This window comes from Anolis carolinensis, chromosome 2 (genome assembly GCF_035594765.1).
Source record: "Anolis carolinensis isolate JA03-04 chromosome 2, rAnoCar3.1.pri, whole genome shotgun sequence".
Lineage (NCBI taxonomy): Eukaryota > Metazoa > Chordata > Lepidosauria > Squamata > Dactyloidae > Anolis > Anolis carolinensis.
The window spans coordinates 304,623,430-304,646,869 of record NC_085842.1 but is presented as its reverse complement, the minus strand read 5'-3'; the positions used below and the strand labels follow the sequence as shown (position 1 = coordinate 304,646,869).

Here is a 23,440-nt window from a genome sequence, read left to right as displayed (position 1 = left end):
ATTACCCCGTTGATGTCAGATACTTCAATCACCCTTGATGGTAGGAGTTAAGAGCACTGGTTCACATTGAAACCAAGAATCTTATCATCATGGCTGCAAAGCTATAGGGGAAGATTTCAGCAACAGTCCAAAGCTGCAGCTCACTAATTGCCTTCAGAGAAGCACACATTCTGGCTGGTTTTGTGGTCTGGCTGCCTTCATTACTAGTCTGAGTAGATTCTGGTAGACAACTATGCTAAAACTGTGTTTTTCAAATTTATATTGCATTCTGTCTGTTGTCTAAGCTTTTTTATTTGTTCTATTTGAACTTTTGGGAAAGGGAGCTAAATTTTAATTTAATGTGTTTTTAAATTCTTCAAAACCTAGACCAGATTTTAAAAAATCAACATGGCAAGAAAATATTTGAAAAGCTAATTGTATTTATTAAAGTACATTATTTAGCAAGATATGTTTTTCAAAGTGAAAGTAAATAAAATGCAATTTAAAAAATTAATCTGAAAGGATATAACAGGAGTAGGATTGTGGCACATTTCTGAATAATCATGCAATCTTATGGACTGCCTGTAGTTGCTCTATGATATGGGAAGGGATGTTTCTCATTGCTGGGTTACTGTGAGTTTTCCAGGCTGTATGGACATGTTCCAGAAGCATTCTCTCCTGACGTTTCACCCACATCTGTGGTAGGCATCCTTAGAGCCTGTGAAAACTTATTGAAACTCTGTTGAAAACTTAGCAAGTGGGGTTTATGTGGAATAATGTCCAGGGTGTGAGAAGGAACTCTTTTTCTCTCAGACAAGAGTTCTTTCTCCCATCCTGGATATTATTCCACAGATATATAAACCTCACTTGATTAGTTTCCAACAGACCTCACAAGCTCTGAGGATGCCTGCCATAGATGTGGGTGAAACGTCAGGAGAGAATGCTTCTGGAACATGGCCATACAGCCCGGAAAACTCACAGCAAAGCAATGATTCTGGCCATAAAAACCTTTGACAATACATTTTATCATTGTTTCTTTCGACTTGGTGTAAAGCCTTAATGTCTAAATTCAAACCCTTACAGATGCAAATGGTATCACATTATGGGCACAATAGTACTCCTACATATCTGGAAATAAGTGCCACTGCATTCATTGGACTTACTTTTGAGTACTAGGCAACATGTGTAGGATTGCATTTTTAAGTCTGTAATACTACACTCATGTACCTGTGAGTAAGCATTATTCACCACAGTGGAACTTACTTTCACGTAAATCTACACAGAATTGCCTTCGAAGAGACATAATAGTGAAGGAGGCATGAAAAAGCAGGTGCTAACAGACTAATCAGTAAAAAATAGTTGTAAATGAAATTGAGATTATTTGCTTCTGGGAAAGAAAGTACTTTTTTGCATGAAGAAAATTCAAGGGAGACTTCATCAATATCTTTAAAAATATCCTTGAGATACTCTGTTTAAAAAACCAACCATCCACCTGGATATTTCCATGTTGAGTTTCTCAAACCAAAATGTGTTGTTGAAGGCTTTCATAGCCAGAACCACTGGGTTGCTGTGAGGTTTCCAGGCTGTATGGTCTTGTTCCAGAAGCATTCTGTCTAGATGTTTTGCCTGCTTCTATGGCAGGCATCCTCAGAGGTTGTGAGGTCTGTTGGAAACTAGGCGGGTGGGATTTATGTATCTGTGGAATGTCTAGAGTGGGAAAAAGAATGCTTGTCTGTTTGAGGCAAGTGTGAATGGAAACAATCAGGGCCAGCTAACACCTCCCAACAAAGGATTCCCCCAGGCAGTAAGCAGCCAGGCCATGAAGCTGCAAGGCTATTCAGTGCTAAACAAGGTGGCCAGTTGCACCATTCACATTTGCCTCAAGCAGACAAGAGTTCTTTTTCCCACCCTGGACATTATTCAACAGATATATACACACAGGAGTCTCTGGTGGCTCAGTGTGTTAAAGCGCTGAGCTGCTGAACTTGCAGACCTAAAGGTCCCAGGTTCAAATCTAGGGAGTGGAGTTAGTGCCCGCTGTTAAGCTCCAGCTTCTGCCAACCTAGCAATTCAAAAACATGCAAATGTGAGTAGATCAATAGGGAAGGTAACAGCATTCCATGCAGTCATGTCGGCCACATGACCTTGGAGGTGTCTACGGACAACGCCGGCTCTTCGGCTTAGAAATGGAGATGAGCACCAACCCCCAGAGTCGGACACAACAGGGGAAACCTTTACCTTTACCTATATACACCCAACCTGCCTAGTTTCCAACAGACTTCACAACTTCTGAGGATGCCTGCCATAGATGTGGGTGAAATGCCAGGAGCGAATGCTTCTGGAACATGGCCATACAAGCCAGAAAACACACACCAAAATGCCAAAGCTGTGAAAAAGGTGCCCCAAAGATGCCTTCCTTTGCGTTCAATCCCAGCTATGCAGAGTGTAAAATCAATGTAGATTTGACAGGCGTTCTTGGATAGAGTGAAGCCATAAACTCTGCGGAGAAGAGGAATTTGGGAAGGAGAGGAAGACATAAAGGTATTTTTTAATCTAATGGGAAAATGAAAGAAGGAGGTGAGGTGGGCGCTGCTGTGGAGGCGAAGGGAGGCGAGAGGGGCGGGCGTGGTCTCCGGGGTCCAGGTGGCTGGATTTCAGCACCAGGGAGAGCTCCCGGGGGCGTCGCTGCGCACGCACCTTCCAGGCTGGAGCGAGAGAGAAAGACTGAGAGCCAGGCAGGAGTCTTTCGCCGCCGGAGGGAAAAGCAGAGAGGACTTGGGCGCTGTAGCTACAGGCGGCTCAGAAGTATCCAGAGAGACATTCCCAGACTTCGGCGGACGACTCCAGAACGGGAGCGACACCTTCCATTTCTGAGCTGCTTTTGCACCTGCTTCTGCAGCCACCTCCGAAAGGATTTGCTGTCAGATTCACCGAAGTGTCGCGTCATTTTCCTTGGGATACTTTTTCCCCAGTCAGCATTGATTTCTCTCTCTCTTTCTCTCTCTCCACTCTTGTGCATTCGACACAGAAGCAACTATGAAGATGAATCTCTGCCCTCCTTTAACTTGAAAGCTTCCTGGTGATGGACTTTTGCAATACGCTTTGGATCTCCAGCCTTAACCCCCAGAAAAGGTCTCCTCGCTTTTGGAGGCGCTTCTTTTTGGCTCCAGGGAAATTTGGGGGAGAGAACTGAAAAAGCCCCTCCCTTTTTGGTCTCCCGGTTGTGGGAGCTTTATAAAAAGTGTGGTTGGGGCAGGACTGAAGGCTGAAGTCTCCCTTCTCTGGGATGGATGCCCTCTGTGAATACAGCTACTGCTCCCTGGCAGCCAGCATAAAGGAAACAAGGATGGGGGAACTCTTGGATTCCCTTCCCAGCCTTGTGGAGGAAAGGCTGCTGGACAATGGAACCAACGAATCCCTGCAAGAGTTCTGGAGGAACCTGGTCAACTTGGAGAAGAGCGAGGGGCTGCAAGGGAGCGCCTCTGTGGTCCTGCGGATCTTCATCTCCATCGTCTACTCCGTGGTGTGTGCCCTTGGTCTGGTGGGCAACATCCTGGTGCTCTACTTGATGAAGAGCAAATGGAAAAAGTCCTCCATCAACCTCTTTGTGACCTGCCTGGCCCTGACTGATTTCCAGTTTGTGCTGACCCTCCCTTTCTGGGCTGTGGAGAATGCTCTGGATTACACCTGGCTCTTTGGCAATGCCATGTGCAAGATCCTCTCTTATGTGACAGCCATGAACATGTACGCCAGCGTCTTCTTCCTCACTGCCATGAGCATTGCCCGCTACCATGCTGTGGCCTCTGCCCTGAAAACCAGAAGGCAAAATGGGCTCTCGGGTGCCTGCTCTCCAGCCAAATGGCTATGCGCTCTCATATGGATCTTGGCCATTCTAGCTTCCTTGCCCACTGGTATCTTTTCCACCACTACTACAATCCTTGGTGAGGAATTCTGCCTCATCCGTATTCCTGATAGTGAAGGCAACAATACCTGGCTGGGGATCTACCAAACCCAGAAGGTGTTACTGGGGTTTCTGTTGCCATTGGGCATCATCACTCTCTGTTATCTCTTGTTGGTGCGCTTCATCAGTGACAGGCACGTGGGTGCTAGTTCTTGTGGCCCGAGCACTAAGCGTCGGACCAAGGTGACCAAATCAGTGACTATCGTGGTGCTGTCATTCTTCCTCTGCTGGCTGCCCAACCAAGCGCTCACCACGTGGGGCATTTTCATCAAGCTCAACATCCTGCAGTTCAGTCATGCTTACTTTCTGTCTCAGGCATACTTCTTCCCTATCACCGTGTGTCTGGCGCACTCCAACAGCTGCCTCAACCCCATCTTCTACTGTCTGATGCGCAGGGAGTTCCGCAAAGCCCTCAAGAAACTGCTCTGGAGGATCACTTCGCCCTCCATCACTACTATGCGTCCTTTCACGGCCACCACTAAGCCCGAGCAGGAGGAACAAGTACTGCATAGCTTGATGCCCGCTAATCCAGCAAATATTTCTGTTCCTTCTCCCCACCCTCCTCCAGGCATTGCAGTAACTTTACCTGATATTGTCTCATATCCTCCTGGGGTGGTGGTGTACAGTAGCCGCTCTGATGCCTTGCCCACCAGCACCTCTGCTGAGCAGCACTGTTAAGCTTCACCATATAGGAAGGCTACAACCGGTTCCTGGCCCCAGGGTCTAAAGCAACTGGGGGATAATTGTGCTGGAGATATTTACCTGGAACCAACCTTCCCCTGTCTTGGAGATGTGGGAGTAATGAAACTGCTATGGGAATGTCCCACCCCTCAGAGAGGAAAAAGGAAGGGAACGATTTGTTTAGGACTTTTCCATTAACCAGAATGAAAATGCCCCATAGCATTTATGTATGGCACTAAGAACGGTGGGGACCTATGGCACTAATGAATCTCTAATGTGACCACATTTGGAAAAGTATGTACAGTTGTAACAGAATTGGAAAGAAGGTGAAAGAAAAGGAAGCCAAAATGATCAAGGGGATACAGGGTGTCTTCTAAGAAGAAAGGTTTATGGATTTTTAAGCAGTTTGTGTTTTTATCAGGGGGTTACTATTGTTGAAAAGCATAGTGATTTAGCTATCTTAAGAAAGTGAATTTTTGATCTACTCCAGAGGGAAAAAAAGTCTCTGAATTCTATTGGTACTTCCAACTGAAGTAGATTTGTTGAATCAATGGGGTTTTCCTAAATCTTGACTCACCATTTAACAAATCATTAAATGGGCATACATTAGGTAGTGCCAAATTAGGAATCAGGCCAAATAATAATTCTTCAGATCAGGTATATGCCAGGTAGTTTTGCTGGCACACCAAAATTGGCATTATAGTTGATCATCCACATTTGCAGGTTTAACATTTGCGTATTTGATTATCTGCAGGTTTGATTAGCATGGTTTCCTTAGGAATCTCTAGGTCTTCCATTGTGACTCTGTGTTCAGTGCCTGCTGGAAGTTGACCATAGGGTTTTGCTGGAGCACTTAAAGATTCCCATGGAGAACACTTCTCCAGGAATCTCTAGGTTCTCCAGCACAATTGTATGATTAACGTCTGGTGAAAATAGATCATAGAGTTACACTGAAGGACTTAAAGATTCCTAAAGAGGTGATCTCTCAGGTAAAAAGAAAGAGTGGGGAGCGGGTTGCTTGTGTTTACCCTCTTTTATAGAGTCCAGTGAATATGGAGGATCTATTGTACTCTTGTCCACTTCCCCATCAGTGAAGTAGGAATTCATAGCTGGATTGAACTGGAATTTTCTCATCCTGTTGAGGCTTATAGGGTTCAGTTCAAGAGGAAAAAGAGAACATGTTTATTATTGACTGTGTCTGAATCACCTGTATTCTCAGATTTATGGGAGAAATATTTAATTTTACTCCATGCTTTTATATCCCATATTAGGATATGTGCTCATCCAAAGGATGGTGACCAAGATGGTAAATGGTCTGGAAACCAAGCCCTATGGGTTAGAATGCTGGGCATATAGTTTTGGAGAAGAGAAGGGTTAGCAGTGACATGCTAGTACAGTAGAGTCTCACTTATCCAACATTCTGGATTATCCAACGCATTTTTGTAGTCAATGTTTTCAATACATCGTGATATTTTGGTGCTAAATTCGTAAATACAGTAATTACTACATAGCATTACTGTGTATTGAACTACTTTTTCTGTGAAATTTGTTGTATAACATAATGTTTTGGTGCCTAATTTGTAAAATCATAACCTAATTTGATGTTTAATAAGCTTTTCCTTAATCTCTCCTTATTATCCAAACATATTCGCTTATCCAAAGTTCTGCTGGCCCGTTTACGTTGGATAAGCGAGACTCTACTGTAATCGTCATTTGAAGAGCTGTCATGTAAAAGATGGAGCACGTTGTTTTCCTTAATTCCAGAGATTAGGATACTAAATAATGAATTCAAAATGATTCTACCTGAATGTTACAACAATACACTAGGTTGCCTTGGAGGCTGGTGGACCTTCTTCCTTTAGAGATCTTTATGTAGAGGTTGGATAGCCATCTCTCTGGAATAATTCTGATGTATTTTCCTGCATGGCAGTGGGTTGCCCTTGTGGTCTTTTCTGATTCTACAATTCTGTTCAAGGGAGGTGTGAAAGATTCTACTAGTAGCTGACAGATTCCATGTCATTGAATCTATTCTGAACATTAAAGGAACCTATTTAGGGATAAATTATATGTTTCGAATAGTACCTTTAAGGTCTGGACTAAATCCAGGGTGGTGGTGTCACATCATGAGGTGAAAGCCACCAGCCACTAGCAAAATACACTGATGATGGAGGGAAGAGAAAGGAGTCAGCAAGCCTGTGGTGTTGCTATATTTCTATGGTAAACCCTTGAATCAATAACCTGGGAGTGTAGCTTTAGAATTCTGCTGCTCTGTATCCAAGGAGACACCTATCTTTCCCCATCAGACTATTTAATTTACAAAGCTGAGGAGGACATGTTGGATTTCAGATGATGGTGAAACTGTCACAGTCCCCCCAGCCAACTTAGCCATTGGCTCTGATGTAGAGATGATTAGTTGGGATGGACCAGAACTTGAAAAAGTTCCTTTTTAGGTCTATAATTCCCCAGTCACTACAACTACTGACCAGGCTAGTTGTGGATTCTAGATATTGGAGTACACGAAGTAGGTTTTCCAAGCTGTGAGATGGATGAGAGAACAGATGGTAAGGCAGACTTTGAGAAATGTTGTAACACATCCAGGAACTGGTATCAACAGACTTGCCTTGCCAAGCCAGGATTTTAAAACATGCCACGAGTCCTGATAAATCAGAGCAGGAATCCTTCAGATCCTCTGAAGATGCCAGCCACAGATGCAGGCAAAATGTCAGGAGAAAATGTTGCTAGAACACAGCCATACAGTCCAGAAACCTCACAACATTCTTCTCAAAGAGGTTCCTCTGAGGGATGTAATAGGAAGTTATAATTCCCAGAACAAACATGGGGATTCTGGGAGTTTTAATCCATGCCAAAAAAATATTTCCATGTTCCTCATTTCATGAGTAACCAGATGGTTAGGCAGGTGTCTCTGGGAAGTCAACAATGCAAAGTATTTTCCCTCTTACTGTTTGTTCCACTGCATCTGAACATGTAGGTTATATTTGACTGACATAGGTATTACTGTTGGTAGAGGTATGGTAGAGGTATCCTGCTCCATGGATTTTAAGTTTAAAATAAATCATTATTATCTGGACTGGCTTCTGAAAAACTGCTGTATCCAAATATGGATTTTTTCTATTAATTTGTCCATCATCTCTGTAAATTAACTGGTCCTAAACAATAGGATATTCTCTGGTGATACTTTCTCCCCCAGATTCCTGTTTTTTTTTTTAAAACCTTACTCTTACATTGTTATGCCACAACTTGCCTCCATCCAGAGAACAGTTCATCCTCTCCAACTCTGATTCACGCCTGATGCTTTCTGTAATCCAAATGGCACAGTGGCCACACAAGAGGAATGGACTTGCATCAAAGGCAGATTGCCATTATATCCAAGCATGCTACTTCTGTAAATTAGTACAAACTAATCATTCTTTAAGACTGGATACAAAGGATGCATCATACAAGAGAGTTTTGTATTTTGTTTTCTGTATCACAAGACTGTGCTTTGTTTTTGTGGAGAATTAAATCACTTTACCCAGACTAGCTCAAACCTATTACTACTTCATGAAGGACTGTGTATACAATGCTATTTGGAAAGAACTAATCACTAAGGTTAAATTATTCAGTGCATTTCACCTTGTTTCTGTCTGTCTCTATGTATACTTACAGTATATGCATATGTGGCACTCAGGAATTTCTTTTTACGTAATGATGCTCAGAATACTCAATACAGGCTGGGAGATTCCGGGTGTTGTGATGCCAAAAAGTAACTTTTCTAAGCCTTGTGTGCATGTTGCACAGGCCTTTGTGCACAGAATTGCCTGTTTGAAAGCAGAGTCTAGTTTTCTCAGTCTCATACATTTTGGACATACTGTATTGGACTGAAAATCACATAATCTCTAAGCCAATCAGTTGTTAATTGGGAGTGGTGGGGAATATAGTTCAACGTGATTTGAGGGTCTGATATTGGAAATGATGGAGACACCGTGTGCTTGTAGTCTCTGTGAGTTTTGAAATGAGTCACAAAAGCCTGCAACCTGTTATTGACAAGAACATTGGTTTCATTAACTTTGGGTTCCTCTGGTTATAAGTGCACTATTTCTCCAGCCAGAGCAAAGGAAGAAGGGCTTGGAGTGCCCATGAAGTTCTCGGAGTAAGAAAAAAGAAGACAAAATAGGAAGGGAGCAAAAACAGTATGTTTTCCTCCTTCCCATATCTTCTCTGTTGTTCACTGCACTCAATGCATTTAGGTTAAGATGGCAATCCTGATTTTTTTCATTTATCGGAAAATGGTCACAGATATTTAAGTGAGAAAAGCACTATTTCTTCACTGTTAGACATGCAGCAGTTGGGTCGAATCCTATGGGTTACTCCCAATTAAAGCAGACTCCTTGAATCAAGACATAGATAAATCCCACTGAGTCCATACTCTGCTCCAGTTAGATCTCACAACTGAAAGGGGCACCTGCACTATACATTTAATGCAGTTTAACACCACTGTAACTGCTATGGCTTAATGCTATGGAATTATGGGAGTTGCAGCTTTATAGGGCCGTTAGACTTCTCTGTCCGGAGAATCCGGTGGCCTAGGGGATAAAAGCCTTGTGACTTGAAGGTTGGGTTGCTGACCTGAAGGCTGCCAGGTTCGAATCCCACACGGGGAGAGCGCGGATGAGCTCCTTCTATCAGCTCCAGCTCCATGCAGGGACATGAGAGAAGCCTCCCACAAGGATGGTAAAACATCAAAAACATTCGGGCGTCCCTTGGGCAACGTCCTTGCAGACGGCCAATTCTCTCACTCCAGAAGCAACTCTGGTTGCTCCTGACACGAAAAAAAAAACTTCTCTGTCAAACAGTTCTGTTGTTTCACCAAATTACATCTCTCCTGATTGAATAGCATTCAAACATTGCAATTAAGCTGATGTCAAACTGCATTAATACTACAGTGTAGATATACCGAGTTTATTGAACATAGGCTCTAGTGGTAGATTTCTGACTGGTATGCAGTAAACTTTCAGAGATTTCCAGCCCCCAATTGTCTAAAAGGTACAGGAAAAGCAGATGACCTATAAAGGGTTGGCCTACTGTCCCATGTAAGTCAAAGTGGGCAACTTGCGCCGGCTCAAACATTAATTTTCCCTCCCCGGGATACCTATTACCAATTTAACACATAACTATTGGTGGCATATGTCTAATAAGTGGCTGACACTGATACATAATTAAAGCAATGCACTATGGTGCCCTTGTGCAATGGGACTCTGATACGCATCAAGACACTCTTGCTGGCATTGTGATGCTCATCTTCTCAATTCAGTAATGAGGTTTCTTGACACCTCTACTATGTAGTTAAATATGCATAGACATATGCATAGATAACATATTCTGTGGTTGAGGGTTCCAGCTTATGTATTTTTCAGTGTGTGTGTTACACAGCCAATGTTTGGAAGTTCATTTCTAGGTTGTTCAGTTTTCTAAGTCAAAATGCATAAAGGAGTGGAGGCACAAAAACAGGCAGTAGGGGCATATGATCCAATGGTAGCACATACACATACACATGTCACACACAAACAATCCTTGATCTCATTCAAGACTGTGTACACCAGGGGTGAACAGCCTGCCTATAAATAATTTCATAGTGCCCTCAAGAATAATCAGTTATGACCTCTGGCTGTAGTGGCTTGTCTCTTTCCTTGCAGTCTATACTTCCAAATTTACCACTCCTCCATTACTTCCATCCCAGCTCCATTTGGAGATGCTCTTGCTGGCATTGCGATGCACATTTTCTCAATTTGCTAACAGTGCTTCTTGGCACCTCTGCTCAATAGCTAAGTATGAGTAGATTTACATAACAGACACTGTGATGGAGGATTCTAGCTTATTAATTTTTCAGTGTGTGTGTTTGTTACACAATCTGTTACTGGAAGTTCATTTCTAGGTTTTTGGGTTTTCTATAGCAAAATGCACTGGAGGGGGCGGGAAACACAAAAACAGGCAGAAGAGGCATGGGACTCATTGGTAACACACACACACACACACACATCACACTCAAACAACTCTTAATCTCACCCAAAATGGTATACTCCAGGAGTCAGCAAACTGCCTATAAATTATTTCATAAGGGCCTCAACAATAATTTGTTATGACCTTTGAATGTAGTGATTTGTCTCTTCCCTTGCAGACAGTGCGTCAAAGTTTACCACTTGTCCACTGCTTCCACTCCAGCCCCATTTGGAGATGTAGAGACCCCTCTGCATGCAAGCCATGTACTCGACCTTATAGCCAACCACTCTGAACAGGTGTCCTCTTCGACGGTGTTCTCAAAAAAGAAGTTGATGCTCGTTTATATTCACACCAATTTGTGGTGTGAATATAACCTGCCAGGCAGGGAAGTGACTGAGAATTATATCCTGCTCATGCCATCTGTGACATCTATAGATTGACTGATGTGAATTCTGGGATGAATTCTCCACCATTCTGTCTTCAAACTGGATCTGTATGTCTCCTTTTCTTTTGCATCCGAACTTGAGAAATGTCCTTTTTGGGGGGGATAACAACTTATATATGAACCCCGGTGGTGAAGTGTGTTAAAGCACTGAGCTGCTGAATTTGCAGACCGAAAGGTCCCAGGTTCAAACCCTGGGAGCGGCGGGAGCGGCTGCTGTTAGCTCCAGCTCCTGCCAACCTAGCAGTTCAAAAACATGCCAATGTGAGTAGATCAATAGGTACCGCTCCAGCAGGAAGGTAACGGCACTCCATGCAGTCATGCCGGCCACATGACCTTGGACATGTCTACGGACAATGCCGGCTCTTCGGCTTAGAAATGGAGATGAGCACCAATCCCCAGAGTCAGACATGACTGGACTTAACGTCAGAGAAAACCTTTTCCTTTACCTAACAACTTATAGAATCCTCCAGTTGATATAGAGAATTCTGAGGAATGTTGTTCAAACAACTCTGCCTTTGCATTGCCCTCATCTTAAAAGCATTTGGTAAGTTATTTTCTGTCTTCCTCATTGGAGAACAGCTTGCACGTAGGAATGGGGAAATCTGTCAATTTTTGGTTTCCTTCCACATACAGTATTTTTTTAAAAAAGAAACCCATTCTGATTGATATATGAAAAAATTGGTGCATTTTAGTAAATTCTTCCAAAAGAAACTAAAGCAGCCAGCATTTCTATTTCTAGGTAAAGGAAAAGGGCATTTGGAGAGATAGAAGTCATAGAACTTAACCGGGCAGTGCAGGGGGTTCATACGGTTCTCACACTGCTCCAAGACCGACATTAAGTCTAGTCGTGTCCGACTCTGGGCTGTTGGACTAGTTTCTGGAGACAAAAGTTAACATTCCTGTTTGGCAATGGAAACCCACTAGGTGACTTTGTGACACTCTCTCAGCCTCAAAGAAAGTCAAGCGCAACTCTTCTCTGAACAAAAATTACCATGAAAACTCTGTGAAAGGGTCACCTTATTGTCACTATAAGTAGGAGATTACTTGACGAGCAACACAGATGAATAAACAAGAAAACAAAGCACGTTCTTCAAGAATTAAGCACTCAGATCCCGAGGTATAGCTGGTCATATATTTCCCTTTCTTCCATATTCAGTGTTCCAAAAGTTCTTCCCCTTCAAACTGGAAGAAATTTGCAAATTGTGATAAATTCTCAGAAACATGTGGAATAAAATTACACTGGCCAACACACATTTTTGAGCTCTTTCTGTGTGGAAACCTGCTGATTCCAAAAATGGCAGTTCTAGTTTTTGAAATACAGAACATATGGCATATACAAGTCACAATTGCATGACCATAAATAATAAAGATAAACATATCTGGAAGAAAACTAAATTGTACTATCCAATACAATTTTCTGAATCAGCACCCCAAATAACCCAGGAACAGGTCTAAAAATCAAGACACAAAGATTTTTTGTTATTGCTGGAACCTTTAAGGATTCATTTAAAAAAATCACAGAAGTTATGTTACTATTCTGATTATTTGAAAAGAATAATGGAAAACTGGGAAAGGTGGAGGAAATGGAATCATTGAGCCCTTTGAAGCAGGAGTCCTCAAACTTTTTAACCAGTGAACTGGTAACAGTACCTCAGACTATTGGGGGGCTGGACTATAGTTTGAAAAAACTTGAACAAATTCCTATGTACACTAGGCTTGTGCATGAATTTGTTTTTAGCCATTTCTTTCAGCCAATCCGGCTCCTTCGGTTTGTTTGGGTGCCAGTAACAGCAAGGGGCCAGCAGTCACAGATTCCTGTCCATAACAGGACTATGTGGCAGCTGATCTCGGCTCCTCCTCCTCTATTCAGCATCACAGTTTAGTCTTTTTATTATTAATCCCAGCAAACAAAAAGAAAACCCTAGTTCTCTGAAAACTACTACCACCTAGTTACCACTCCTCTAGAGTAGAAAGTAGAAACAGCTCTGAGGAAGCATTAAACTCAAAGCAGAAAGGGGACTGAAGACTGCCAAGAATAAAGAGGGTTTTTTAAAGGCAGCCCAGGGAGGATAGCTCTAGTAAAGGTAAAGGTTTTCCCCTGATGTTAAGTCCAGTCGTGACCGACTCTGGGGGTTGGTGCTCATCTCCATTTCTAAACTGAAGAGCCGGCGTTGTCCATAGACACCTCTAAGGTCATGTGGCCGGCATGACTGCATTGAGCGCCGTTACCTTCCCGCCAGAGCAGTACCTATTGATCTACTCACATTTCCATGTTTTTGAACTGCTAGGTTGGCAGGAGCTGGGGCTAACAGCGGGCGCTCATTCTGCTCCCGGGATTTGAACCTGGCACCTTTTGGTCCGCAAGTTCAGCAGCTCAGCGCTTTAACGCACTGTGCCACCAGGGGCCCCAAGATAGCTCTAGGTCATTGTTTTTCCTTACCTGGAAGTGGGAAGCCTACTTAAATGCCTTTGAAAGAGTGTGTGGCATGGTGCAGGCACAGGAGAGAAAGTGCGCATGCCTGGCTGCAACACCTCTCCTCTAGAGTAGAAACAGTCTAAAATGATGGGAAAAGGAGCCTGGAAAGCCACCCCCCCCCCCCCATAATGGGTTGGATAGAAAACAAATCTTTCAGCTTCCCAAATCAAAAACAGATTCCTATCCTCCCAAATTTGGGAGGCTCCCAAAAAACAGATCAGGACCTCCACGAAAATTCGGGACACAAAATTGTTTGCACAAACTGGTATAAACATTGCCATGCCCAGTAAGGATCAGTTAAATTTTGGCAGTAAATGTCTTGCAAGATAGCATAGTGATTAATGAAGACATTTATTGATATGTGCCTCTAAGTCAATTACACTTTGTGATGACATTGTCATGGACTGGCAAAATTTATTTAGAAATTTTTTCATTGGATTCCTCTGAATGCAGTCTATAGCACCTGGTATGCCCTGGTAGTGTCCTGTATCTACCTAGCTTTGGTACTTTCTTGGTAGTTATGCATTAATTAGAGCTTATCTGATTAAAAAAATTGTCTATGCCATAAATATATTTGTTGGTATTCACTACAAACAAGCCACTGTTTTATGATGATATGATCATATCTAGGAATATCATTTCCTACTTTATAGGGTGTTTTTAAAGGTTGCAGAAATATTGATTGGAAGTGCTTTCTACAGACCTAGGTGAATGCTAAATATCCTAGGAGGAGCTGCAGTCATAGGAAATCTATATGATGTATACATGGGGCAGTTTGAACCCATATTCTTGGATGCAATTGACAGATGCATTTATTTAATTCTATCATTTAGAAAAATGCAGAGGAAAAGGGTTCATACATAGAAACAAAAGCAAATCAAAATCCTGCTGGACTGGAGTACCTTTATATTGAGGAGTGACATTTCATTTTCTCGAGCCTGCATTTTTTTTTCATTTGAAATGAAAATCTGTGTATTTTTAGCTACACTCTTTGTCAAAGGCATTTCTAAAGAGAGAAGGCATTGAAATGAATGTGGGACTTTTAACAGCAGGGAGTTGTTTTTAAACTGGAATAAAAGCACTTGTCAATAAGACACACTTTACATATGGCATTGGGCTTTCCGTCTGTCCTTTTTTTAAAAAAAAATCCTTGTTTTATGTTTGTAATTTGTTTAGGAACATAAGAAAAGCCTTGTTAGATCATGCACAAAGAAAGCTTTCTGGCATGCTTGTATCCTGATGTAGAGAGAAAACTAAAATGAAAATGAATGAATGAATGAGACAGTATCTGAGGAAACTGACTTAGGGTTCATCTCCACTGTAGAATTAATACCATTGACACAACTTTAACTGCCATGGCTCAATGCTGTGGAATCTTGGGATTTGTAGTTTAATAAGGCCACATCAGTCTTTGGCAGAGAAGGCTAAAGACCCTGAAAAATGACAAAAAATTGTATTGAGCCATAGTTGTTAAAGTGTCATCAGATTGTATTAATTCTACAGTGCAGATGTGCCCACCTCAGATTCTTGGAGGGGCCTACCAAAAATCCACACCCAATGAAACCTCCAACCTGTATCCACCTGGAAACCATATGTTAATAAACTCACTGGAAATAGCAGGTCATGCCATAAAATGTGTTGCAGTTGATCACTATATAAACAGTGCAGTGCTTCAAAGCAGAAGAAGCATTTGGAGCACTTGTCAGGGCAGGAGTTGCAGACAGAACATGGATAGATAGCTTGGAGGGAAAGTAAACAAATGCCTCCCCCAACAAGGAAAGGGAATGGGAATGTCTGCTCTCCTGCAGACAAACATTGTTTTTGGGGGGGTTGAACTAGATGGCCCATGTGGTCTCTTCCAACTCTACTATTCTATGATTCTATGATTCTATGACCAGTTCACTTGCCAGAGGAACCAAGAAAAATTACTCTTGAGTTTAGATAGATCTGGATCAGTGGAGATTTGTAGACTCTGCAGGAGCTTGCAACTGGTTCCTAGGGTGCTTGTGTGGGCACTCCGGAATGAACTGGATATCTTTGTGTCACATTCTGAATTGGAATAAATGGCTGAGTAGAAAGGACCTCTGGAAGCTTATGCTACCAACCTCTTTCTCTTAGTTAGCCACAAGATCCCTTTGTATGCAAGATTCATATCACTTCGATAAGAAAATGACTTTTAGTCCTGCTTCTTTCCAAAGCAAAGAAGGACCCCAATGATGAGGGTATATAAAACATCAAGGCAGATTCATCATCATATTCATGCAGCCAAAGGATGATAGTGCCTTCCTACCCGTAATAAAAATTCAAGAGGTTCTCCAAAATATCAACTATTTATTGTTCCCTTCCACATAGCGAACAAAGAATGCTACAAAACAGCAGCCAAATAATGAAATAGCAGAGGCAGATATCACCACCACCACCACGCTGCCAGCTGCACTGACCAGGAAGCCCAGGCCCACTCCGACAATGATTTGGGCCAGCTGTACCATGCAAGTGAGGGCGGCACAGTCTACTCCCTTTCCCCTGGTGTAATCTTCAGTTGTTCCTCCATTCTGACTCTGAAAGCAAAGAGAAAAGGAAGCAAAATTCAGTGAATGAGGCAGAAGAAATTGACCACTAGGCTAAGTATCATCTATTTATTTCCTTATTTACTTCTCAGCAGAGCTTGGGAACAGCAGAGCAGAGTCCCTCTGGGGAGAGAGGGCAGTCTAAGAAATAAAGTTTTATTATTGTTTGTATTATTACTTTTTTGAACTACAGCTCCTGAAATTCCTTAGCCAGCATCATGATGGCTGAAGGATTCTGGGAACTTCAGTCCAGAAAAGAAAGCATTCCAAGCTCTGTTTTTTATTCCTTTGGGTGCTGTGAAGGTCAAAACACACCGTAAAGGAATAGCATATTTCCAGCTCTTCCAATATTTTGTCTCTAAGCATGTAGTTTCATTGAAGTGCTATGACTGCTCAAACTTGCATATAAAGCCTGTATTTGCTATCCAGTGGCCATCACAAAAAGGCAAATTAATTTGCAACTTGTGGAAAGAGCCACGATCTTTAGAAAACCCCACTTCCAACGGCATGTGGACTGTAGTCCTGTCCTCAGTATTTTGTACTTGCAACCACAGACTTACCAGACAAACTACAACTGATGAACTGTCTTATTTTGCGCAACTAATAAAGGTCCACTGCAGCTCTTTTTGTATGTGGCAACTTGGTGTGCAGAGAGAAAGATATTAGCAGTTTGATTAGAAGTCAGTGAAATATGAAGAACTAGCTGTGCCCGGCCACGCGTTGCTGTGGCAAAGTCTGGTGGTATGGGAAATAAAGTATTGAGGAATTGGAGGTAGTTAAGGTAAAGGGTAAAGGTTTTTTCCTGATATTAAGTCCAGTCGTGTGTGAGTGTGTGGGTTGGTGATCATGTGTATTTGTAAGTCGAAGAGGTGGCATTGTTTGTAGAGTCCTTGGAGGTCATGTGGGTGGTATGACTGTATGGAGCGCTATTAGTTTTGTGTCAGAGGAGTACTGATATTTGGTTGTTTATTTGGATGATATTGGATGTAGTGGTATTTGGATGTTTTGGAACTGTTGGGTTGGGAGAAGGTGGGGTAATAGTGGGAGTTGACTCCGTTTTTCGAATTCAAACATGCGACGTTTCATTGGAGAAGTTGAGTAGGTTAGCGGTTGAAGACGCTGCGTCATTAGGGGATATTATTTCCTAAAGGTTGTGAATATACAATATTTGTGATTATTGGGTGTTTTGTCTGTTGGAGGTAAGTATGAATGGTGTCTAAGAGATGTTGTAGGTGTTGTGAATGGGTATAGAGTACGTTATCATCGGTATATTAGAGTTGTATGAGAGATGTTGGTGTTTTGAATGGGGATAGAGTACGTTATCATCGGTATATTAGAGCTGTATAAGAGATGTTGTAGGTGTTGTGAATGGGTATAGAGTACGTTATCATCGGTATATTAGAGTTGTATAAGAGATGTTGTAGGTGTTGTGAATGGGTATAGAGTACATTATCATCGGTATATTAGAGTTGTATAAGAGATGTTGTAGGTGTTGTGAATGGGTATAGAGTACGTTATCATCGGTATATTAGAGTTGTATAAGAGATGTTGTCGGTGTTGTGAATGGGTATAGAGTACGTTATCATCGGTATATTAGAGTTGTATAAGAGATATTGTAGGTTTTCTGAATGGGTATAGAGTACGTTATCATCGGTATATTAGAAACGTTAGGATTGTATGATGTTGTTGTTATTATTATTATTATTATTATTATTATTATTATTATTATTATTATTATTATTGAGAGGCTGGGTGGCCATCTGTTGGGAGTGCTTAGATTGTGTCCTGCATGGCAGATGGTGGGAGGTGTTAGCTGGCCGTGATTGTTTAGTGTCTGGCATTCCTGTGTTTTAAGAGTGTTGTTTTTTATTTGGTGTTGTGATTTTAAGCTTATTAAAATATTAGGAGTCAGATTGTGTTGATTGTCATGGTTGATAGCATATATTTAAAATATTGAGTGTTAAAATGGGTTGGATATTGTAGAAGGGAGAGTATATGGAGAGAAATAATTCGGATGATGGGCGGGCGCTAGGACCCAGGGGACAGCTTTTTCCCATTGCCTGACTTCCCTGTTGCCGGCGGCCATTATACTTTCTGTTTCCTTCCCAGGCATGGCTACCGATGGTGCGTTGTGGGTTCTCTCCATGTGGAGCTGCGTGAAGTGAATTTGTGTTGTTTCAACCTTAAGGCGTGGATGATGGGTTGTGTTGTCAAATTTCGAGGTTGGGGGCCCTTTACTTTTGTTGTTTTGCTTGGTGCTCAAATTCCATCACTCTTTTATATATATAGATACAGAATAGATACAGACTTGTTTTGAAAGCTAAGTAACTTGGGATTTGTCTGCACAAGCCCCAAATCCCATTCACCTGAAATAGGGTGCTAAGTGTCTTCATGGCACACAGCAGCTTTGAGTGAGTATTGCTGGGGTTTTCAATTTAAACTGGCTTTGCCCTACTTTTAGTAAAACCAAGGAATACTCCAGAGTTTTCTGGAAACTGACATATCCTGAGGGTTTGGGGCAGTCTGGACAGAAGGATTTGGATTGATCCACTGTCTAGACTAGACACTGCTACCATCACCTTTTCTCTGCACTCATCAGCATAAGAAAAGAGGATTGGCTGTGCCTGTGTTGCTACAACTCCTAGCCAGTCATGAAGCTCTATTTGTGCTTCTGGCTGTTATATAAATGAAAGAGACCCTGTGGACTATCCAGTCCAACTCTATTCTATAATGCAGGAACACACAATCAAGGCACCTACAACAGATGGCCACCCAACCTCTATTTAAAAACCTCCAGAGGAGGAGTCTCCACCAGTATCTGAATCAGCACACTCCACTGTTGAATATCTCTTAGAATCAGGAAGTTCTTCTTAATGTTTAAACAGAATTTCTTTTCCAGCATTTTGATTTCATTGCTCTGTGTCCTAGTCTCAGAGCAACAAGCTTGTCCCCTCCTCAATGTGACATCCTTTCAAATAATTTCAAATATTTAAACATCACGTCCCCTCTCCACTTTGTCTTCTTCAAGCTAAACATACACAGCTCCCTAAGCCACTCCTCATAGAACAATATAGTGGAGTGGTTGTGCTCCTGGATCATCTACACAACTGTCCCGAATTTCCCGGGGTCACTTCGCAACAGATTTGAACCGTCCAGTGCTAGATGGGCCCTTAGGCTTAAATTCAATGAAGAGTGAGTTGTGTAAAAGATTAAACATGTGTAATGGTTGGCTTTAGCCTTTATGCTGTACTCTTATGAACACTTATTTGGAAATAAATGCCATTTAATTCAATGAATAAACTCCACTAATTTCAATTCTGAGTAAACATGGATGAAATTGGACTGTTGCAACCTGATCTCAAGCATATTAATGCAACAGAAAGCCCGCTTGGGGCCGATGAGACATTTCCAATAAGTATGCATAGTATCACAGCCAAAGACTTGTGAAATGTTATGGTAATTTTACGTTAATTGACATTCAGTATGGTTTCTTATAACCTAGAAAGTAAAACTCTAATAATTTACTTTTAAACAAGTGGAGCTGTAGCTGAAAAACAGCTGAATATTCAAGGCCAAATATCCAACTCCAGTCTAACTTAATAACAATGGACTATAAGAAGAGAGAAGAATGCTGTTCCACAGTGAATATCCAGCTGTTGATTGAGCAAGAACTCAGTTTGCAGTCTCCCCAGTGTGCATTGATTCAAATTATAGTCATAATTACTATAGCCTGAAATCAGTGTATGCACATTTTATGCAGTCCTCTTTTTGATTATGTATAAGTCTAAGATCCGATGACAAGACTATCCATCCATCATATTGCACTTGTTTTGCCACTATCTTAGATGGTTTTAGAAGGAGATGAGGCAAATTCATGGAGGTCCACCAATGTCTATTAGGCATGATCAAAATAAGAAATTTTCCATGTCAGAGACAATCCACCAAATAATATGAAACAATGATATGAAACAATCTGTGCAATAATGGTTTTACTGCGTGTCATATTCAAATTTATTGTTTTTTCTAATTTGAAATTTTTATTATAATGAGCATGTTATAGGTTTTTTTTTATAATTTTGATATTAAGTGAAGTAGTTGTGGCATTGAATGCTTGCAATCTGTATGTTAACCACTCTGAGTCCCTCTGGGGAGAGAGGGCGGTCTAGAAATAAAGTTTTATTATTATTTATTATTATATGAATGAATACTTTCCTTGAAACTGGGCTTGGAAAGTTTCTACGTGGCCCGTGGAAAGTAATCTGGGAGCATTTAGTTGCCATTGAAGGATGTTTTATAAGCCCTGAGCCTCGCTCTGCCTTCCCCCCCTCCCCCCCAAAGTGGCAGAACATGGGGTGCACCTGCACTGTAGAATTAATGCAGTTTGACTTCACTTTCACTATCATAGCTCAATGTGACGCAATCATGGGAGTCATAGTGTTACATGGTCTCCATACTTCTTTGCTGAAGAGTGCTGGTGCCCCACCAAATTACAAATCCCAGGATTCCATAGCATTGATTCATGGTGCCAAACTCCATGAATTCTGCAGTGTAGATGCACACAGGGAGGTGCAAATGCAAGTCGAGATCTTAAAAGAAACTATACTTATTGGCAGTGGTTCTCAATTTTTGTTTCCCCTGATATTTTGGACTTCCATTAGCCATGCTGGCTGAAAAATCTGAGAGTTAAAGTCCCAAAAATTAAGGGGGGGGGGGTTTGCTAAGAACCTTGATGAAAAAGGATCAATAGAAGGCTCTCTTTTCGCTCACGTGAGCCAGATGTGTAATGCCAGGTGGTGCAGCGGGTTAAACCATTGAGCTGCTGAACTTGCTGACTGAAAGGTTGGCGGTTTGAATCCAGGGGGCAGGGTGAGCTCCCGCTGTTAGCCCCAGCTTCTACCAACCCAGCAGTTCGAAAACATGCAAATGTGAGTAGATCAATAAGTACTGCTCTGGTGGGAATATAACGGTGCTCCATGCAGTCATGTCGGCCACATGACCTTACAGATGTTTATGGACAATGTTAACTCTTTGGCTTAGAAATGGAGATGATCACCAAACACCAGAGTCGGACACGACTAGGCTTAACGTCAGGGGAAAACCTTTACCTTTACCTTTACAGCTACTAAAAGGTAAAGGTTTTCCCTGACATTAAGTCCAGTCATGTCTGACTCTGGGGGTTGGTGCTCATCTCCATTTCTAAGCCGAAGAGCCGGCGTTGTCCGTAGACACCTCCAAGGTCATGTGGCCGGCATGACTGCATGAAGCGCAGTTAGGTTGGCAGAAGCTGGAGCTAACAGCAGGCGCTCACTCTGCTCCCGAGATTTGAACCTGTGACCTTTTGGTCTGCAAGTTCAGCAGCTCAGCTACTAGTCTGCTACTATTACTGCTACCTTTATTCGCCTGGTTTGGACAGCTCAAAGAAATCCAGCGCTATTTGAATTGATGGGTAAATAATAAAGCACTCAGAGATTTTCACCCCTCTTTGAAATTATTTTGAGTGTGCTGTTTTTCTGCTCAGTAAAAATGTTTCAGTCAAGGGCTCTTGATGGAAGAATCTCCCAAACAAGTTATAATCCATTCTTAACAAGGAACAAAAGTGTTTTGTGAATAATAGATTGAAAGCATTGCAAGGTCAGTCTTTAGTGTCTCAACTGAAATACATTTTTCACAGAAGAAGAAGAAAAGCTCTTGATGACCTGCATCCTAGTTGTCATCATGATGCATCTGCCGATAACTGGGGTAATTTGTTAGCTCTCCTCTTTCTGGAATTTCCTTAGAAAGCCAGAGACAAAAAGCTGTTTGGCTCATATTAGAGCCTGTAAAACTTATTCAGGAAGCATACAACGAAGCAGTCAAAGCTTGCAGTCCCTTTTCTGTTATTATGCTATTAAATATGAATATCAGTTTCCCACTTGTAAATTTCCCAGCACTCTTAGTCACTCAAAAATTTGCTGGAAATCTTGCGTCCCTGGTATTAAACAGATATGTTCACCCCAAAGGGCCTATGGTGATATTCCATCATTTCTAAACAATCTCATTTGCATTCAAAACATCTGTTGATTCAAGCAGTTTTATATACATACAATTAACTTGGAATGGAATTAAGAATACATTTTGATATTTATTTTATCCCATTTTGAAGTTACAATAGATGTACAAAGACTGAGTGCAACCCCACATTTGCTACAAAATAAGTATTGGGGGAATGCATCACATTTGGAGTCGCATTAAGAATGCATTGACCTTTTGGGGAGTTTAGTTCAAGTGAACAACATTTCTGTTTTAATAACATTATGTTCACAGTCAAGCTAAGTAGGGAAGTGCCATTGATTTCAAAGCAGAATTAATGATGTTTCAGTGCTTCGTTTTGGCTTGTTTTTCTAAAGAACGGAAAGAAATAGATTTAAGACCTACTTCACTGAAATGAAAGCAAGCTGAAACTAAGCACTGAAAAAGAATCAGGAGATGCACATGTGCTTGTGTGTGTGACAAATGTTACAATACCTAATAAATCTACTGAATAATCAGTTGTTCAAATTCAAAAACAACACATTTCAAACTTATAAATAGCGATATGAGAGAAGTTCCATCTGGAACAAATCAATGGTTGAAGGAAAGTAGATGGCCAAAACTCTTGGTACATCTTCATTTGAATAGAGGTCAGATGCTTTTTGACTGACAATCTTCTTCAGTGGCCAATGAAGTTCTTACACTTCCCAATCATGGTCAAAAATAAATCATGGTTAAAAATAAAAAGAATTAATAATTTTATCTAATATCTTTTAATGTTTCTGATATGTTAAAACTCTCTCATGCAAGTCCATACAGTGAGAGAGTATAACACATATATGTCTATGTGGCTATGAGAATAAAATAAGATGTATATTATCTGTCCCTACAATAAGATGTATATACTCAGTTTCCTTCTCACAGGTAATTTTAGGTATTTTTAATCAGCAGCAAGCATGTATTTTTTGCATGCAAGCATATAAGAATATAACTAGGAAAGTCTTCTGCTCACTAAATTTCCCAAAAATGCTCAGAAAATCCTGCAGCTTCCTACAGCAGTTTCAGGCAGTTTCTTTGGAGACCACCACATTACCTTGATTACAATGGGAAGCATCAGACATGTCTGGCTGAAGATAGGGTATGCTCTACAAATCACAATCTACAAATGATTTCTGTTTTATAAATGCTGGCTGATATATTATATGCCAAGAAGCCAGAGGTTAGAAAAATTATTGGTTTGGGCTACAACTCCGAGAACTCTCAAGCAAGCAGATTGGCCACTGGGCATTACAATCCCCAAAACAATATTTCAAAGTTATTGCAAC

General features: G+C 41.4%; 2 protein-coding genes across 4 annotated transcripts in view; one reads left to right on the top strand and one right to left on the bottom strand.

Annotated features, from left to right (window-relative positions):
• The first annotated feature begins 2,375 nt into the window (after positions 1 to 2,375).
• On the top strand, positions 2,376 to 8,158 carry rxfp3 (relaxin family peptide receptor 3). The gene has a single exon (XM_062972506.1). The coding sequence runs from the start codon at positions 3,266 to 3,268 to the stop codon at positions 4,616 to 4,618; it is 1,353 nt and encodes a 450-aa protein (XP_062828576.1). The 5' UTR covers positions 2,376 to 3,265; the 3' UTR covers positions 4,619 to 8,158.
• Positions 8,159 to 15,850: 7,692 nt separating this feature from the next.
• The window catches only part of slc45a2 (solute carrier family 45 member 2), a 30,494-nt gene continuing 22,904 nt past the window's right edge, over positions 15,851 to 23,440 (bottom strand). For all 3 annotated transcript variants that reach the window (XM_062972505.1, XM_062972503.1, XM_062972504.1), the window contains exon 7: positions 15,851 to 16,097. In XM_062972505.1, coding sequence (XP_062828575.1) covers positions 15,867 to 16,097 — 231 coding nt within the window. In that variant the 3' untranslated portion in view covers positions 15,851 to 15,866. The remainder of the gene's footprint in view (positions 16,098 to 23,440) is intronic.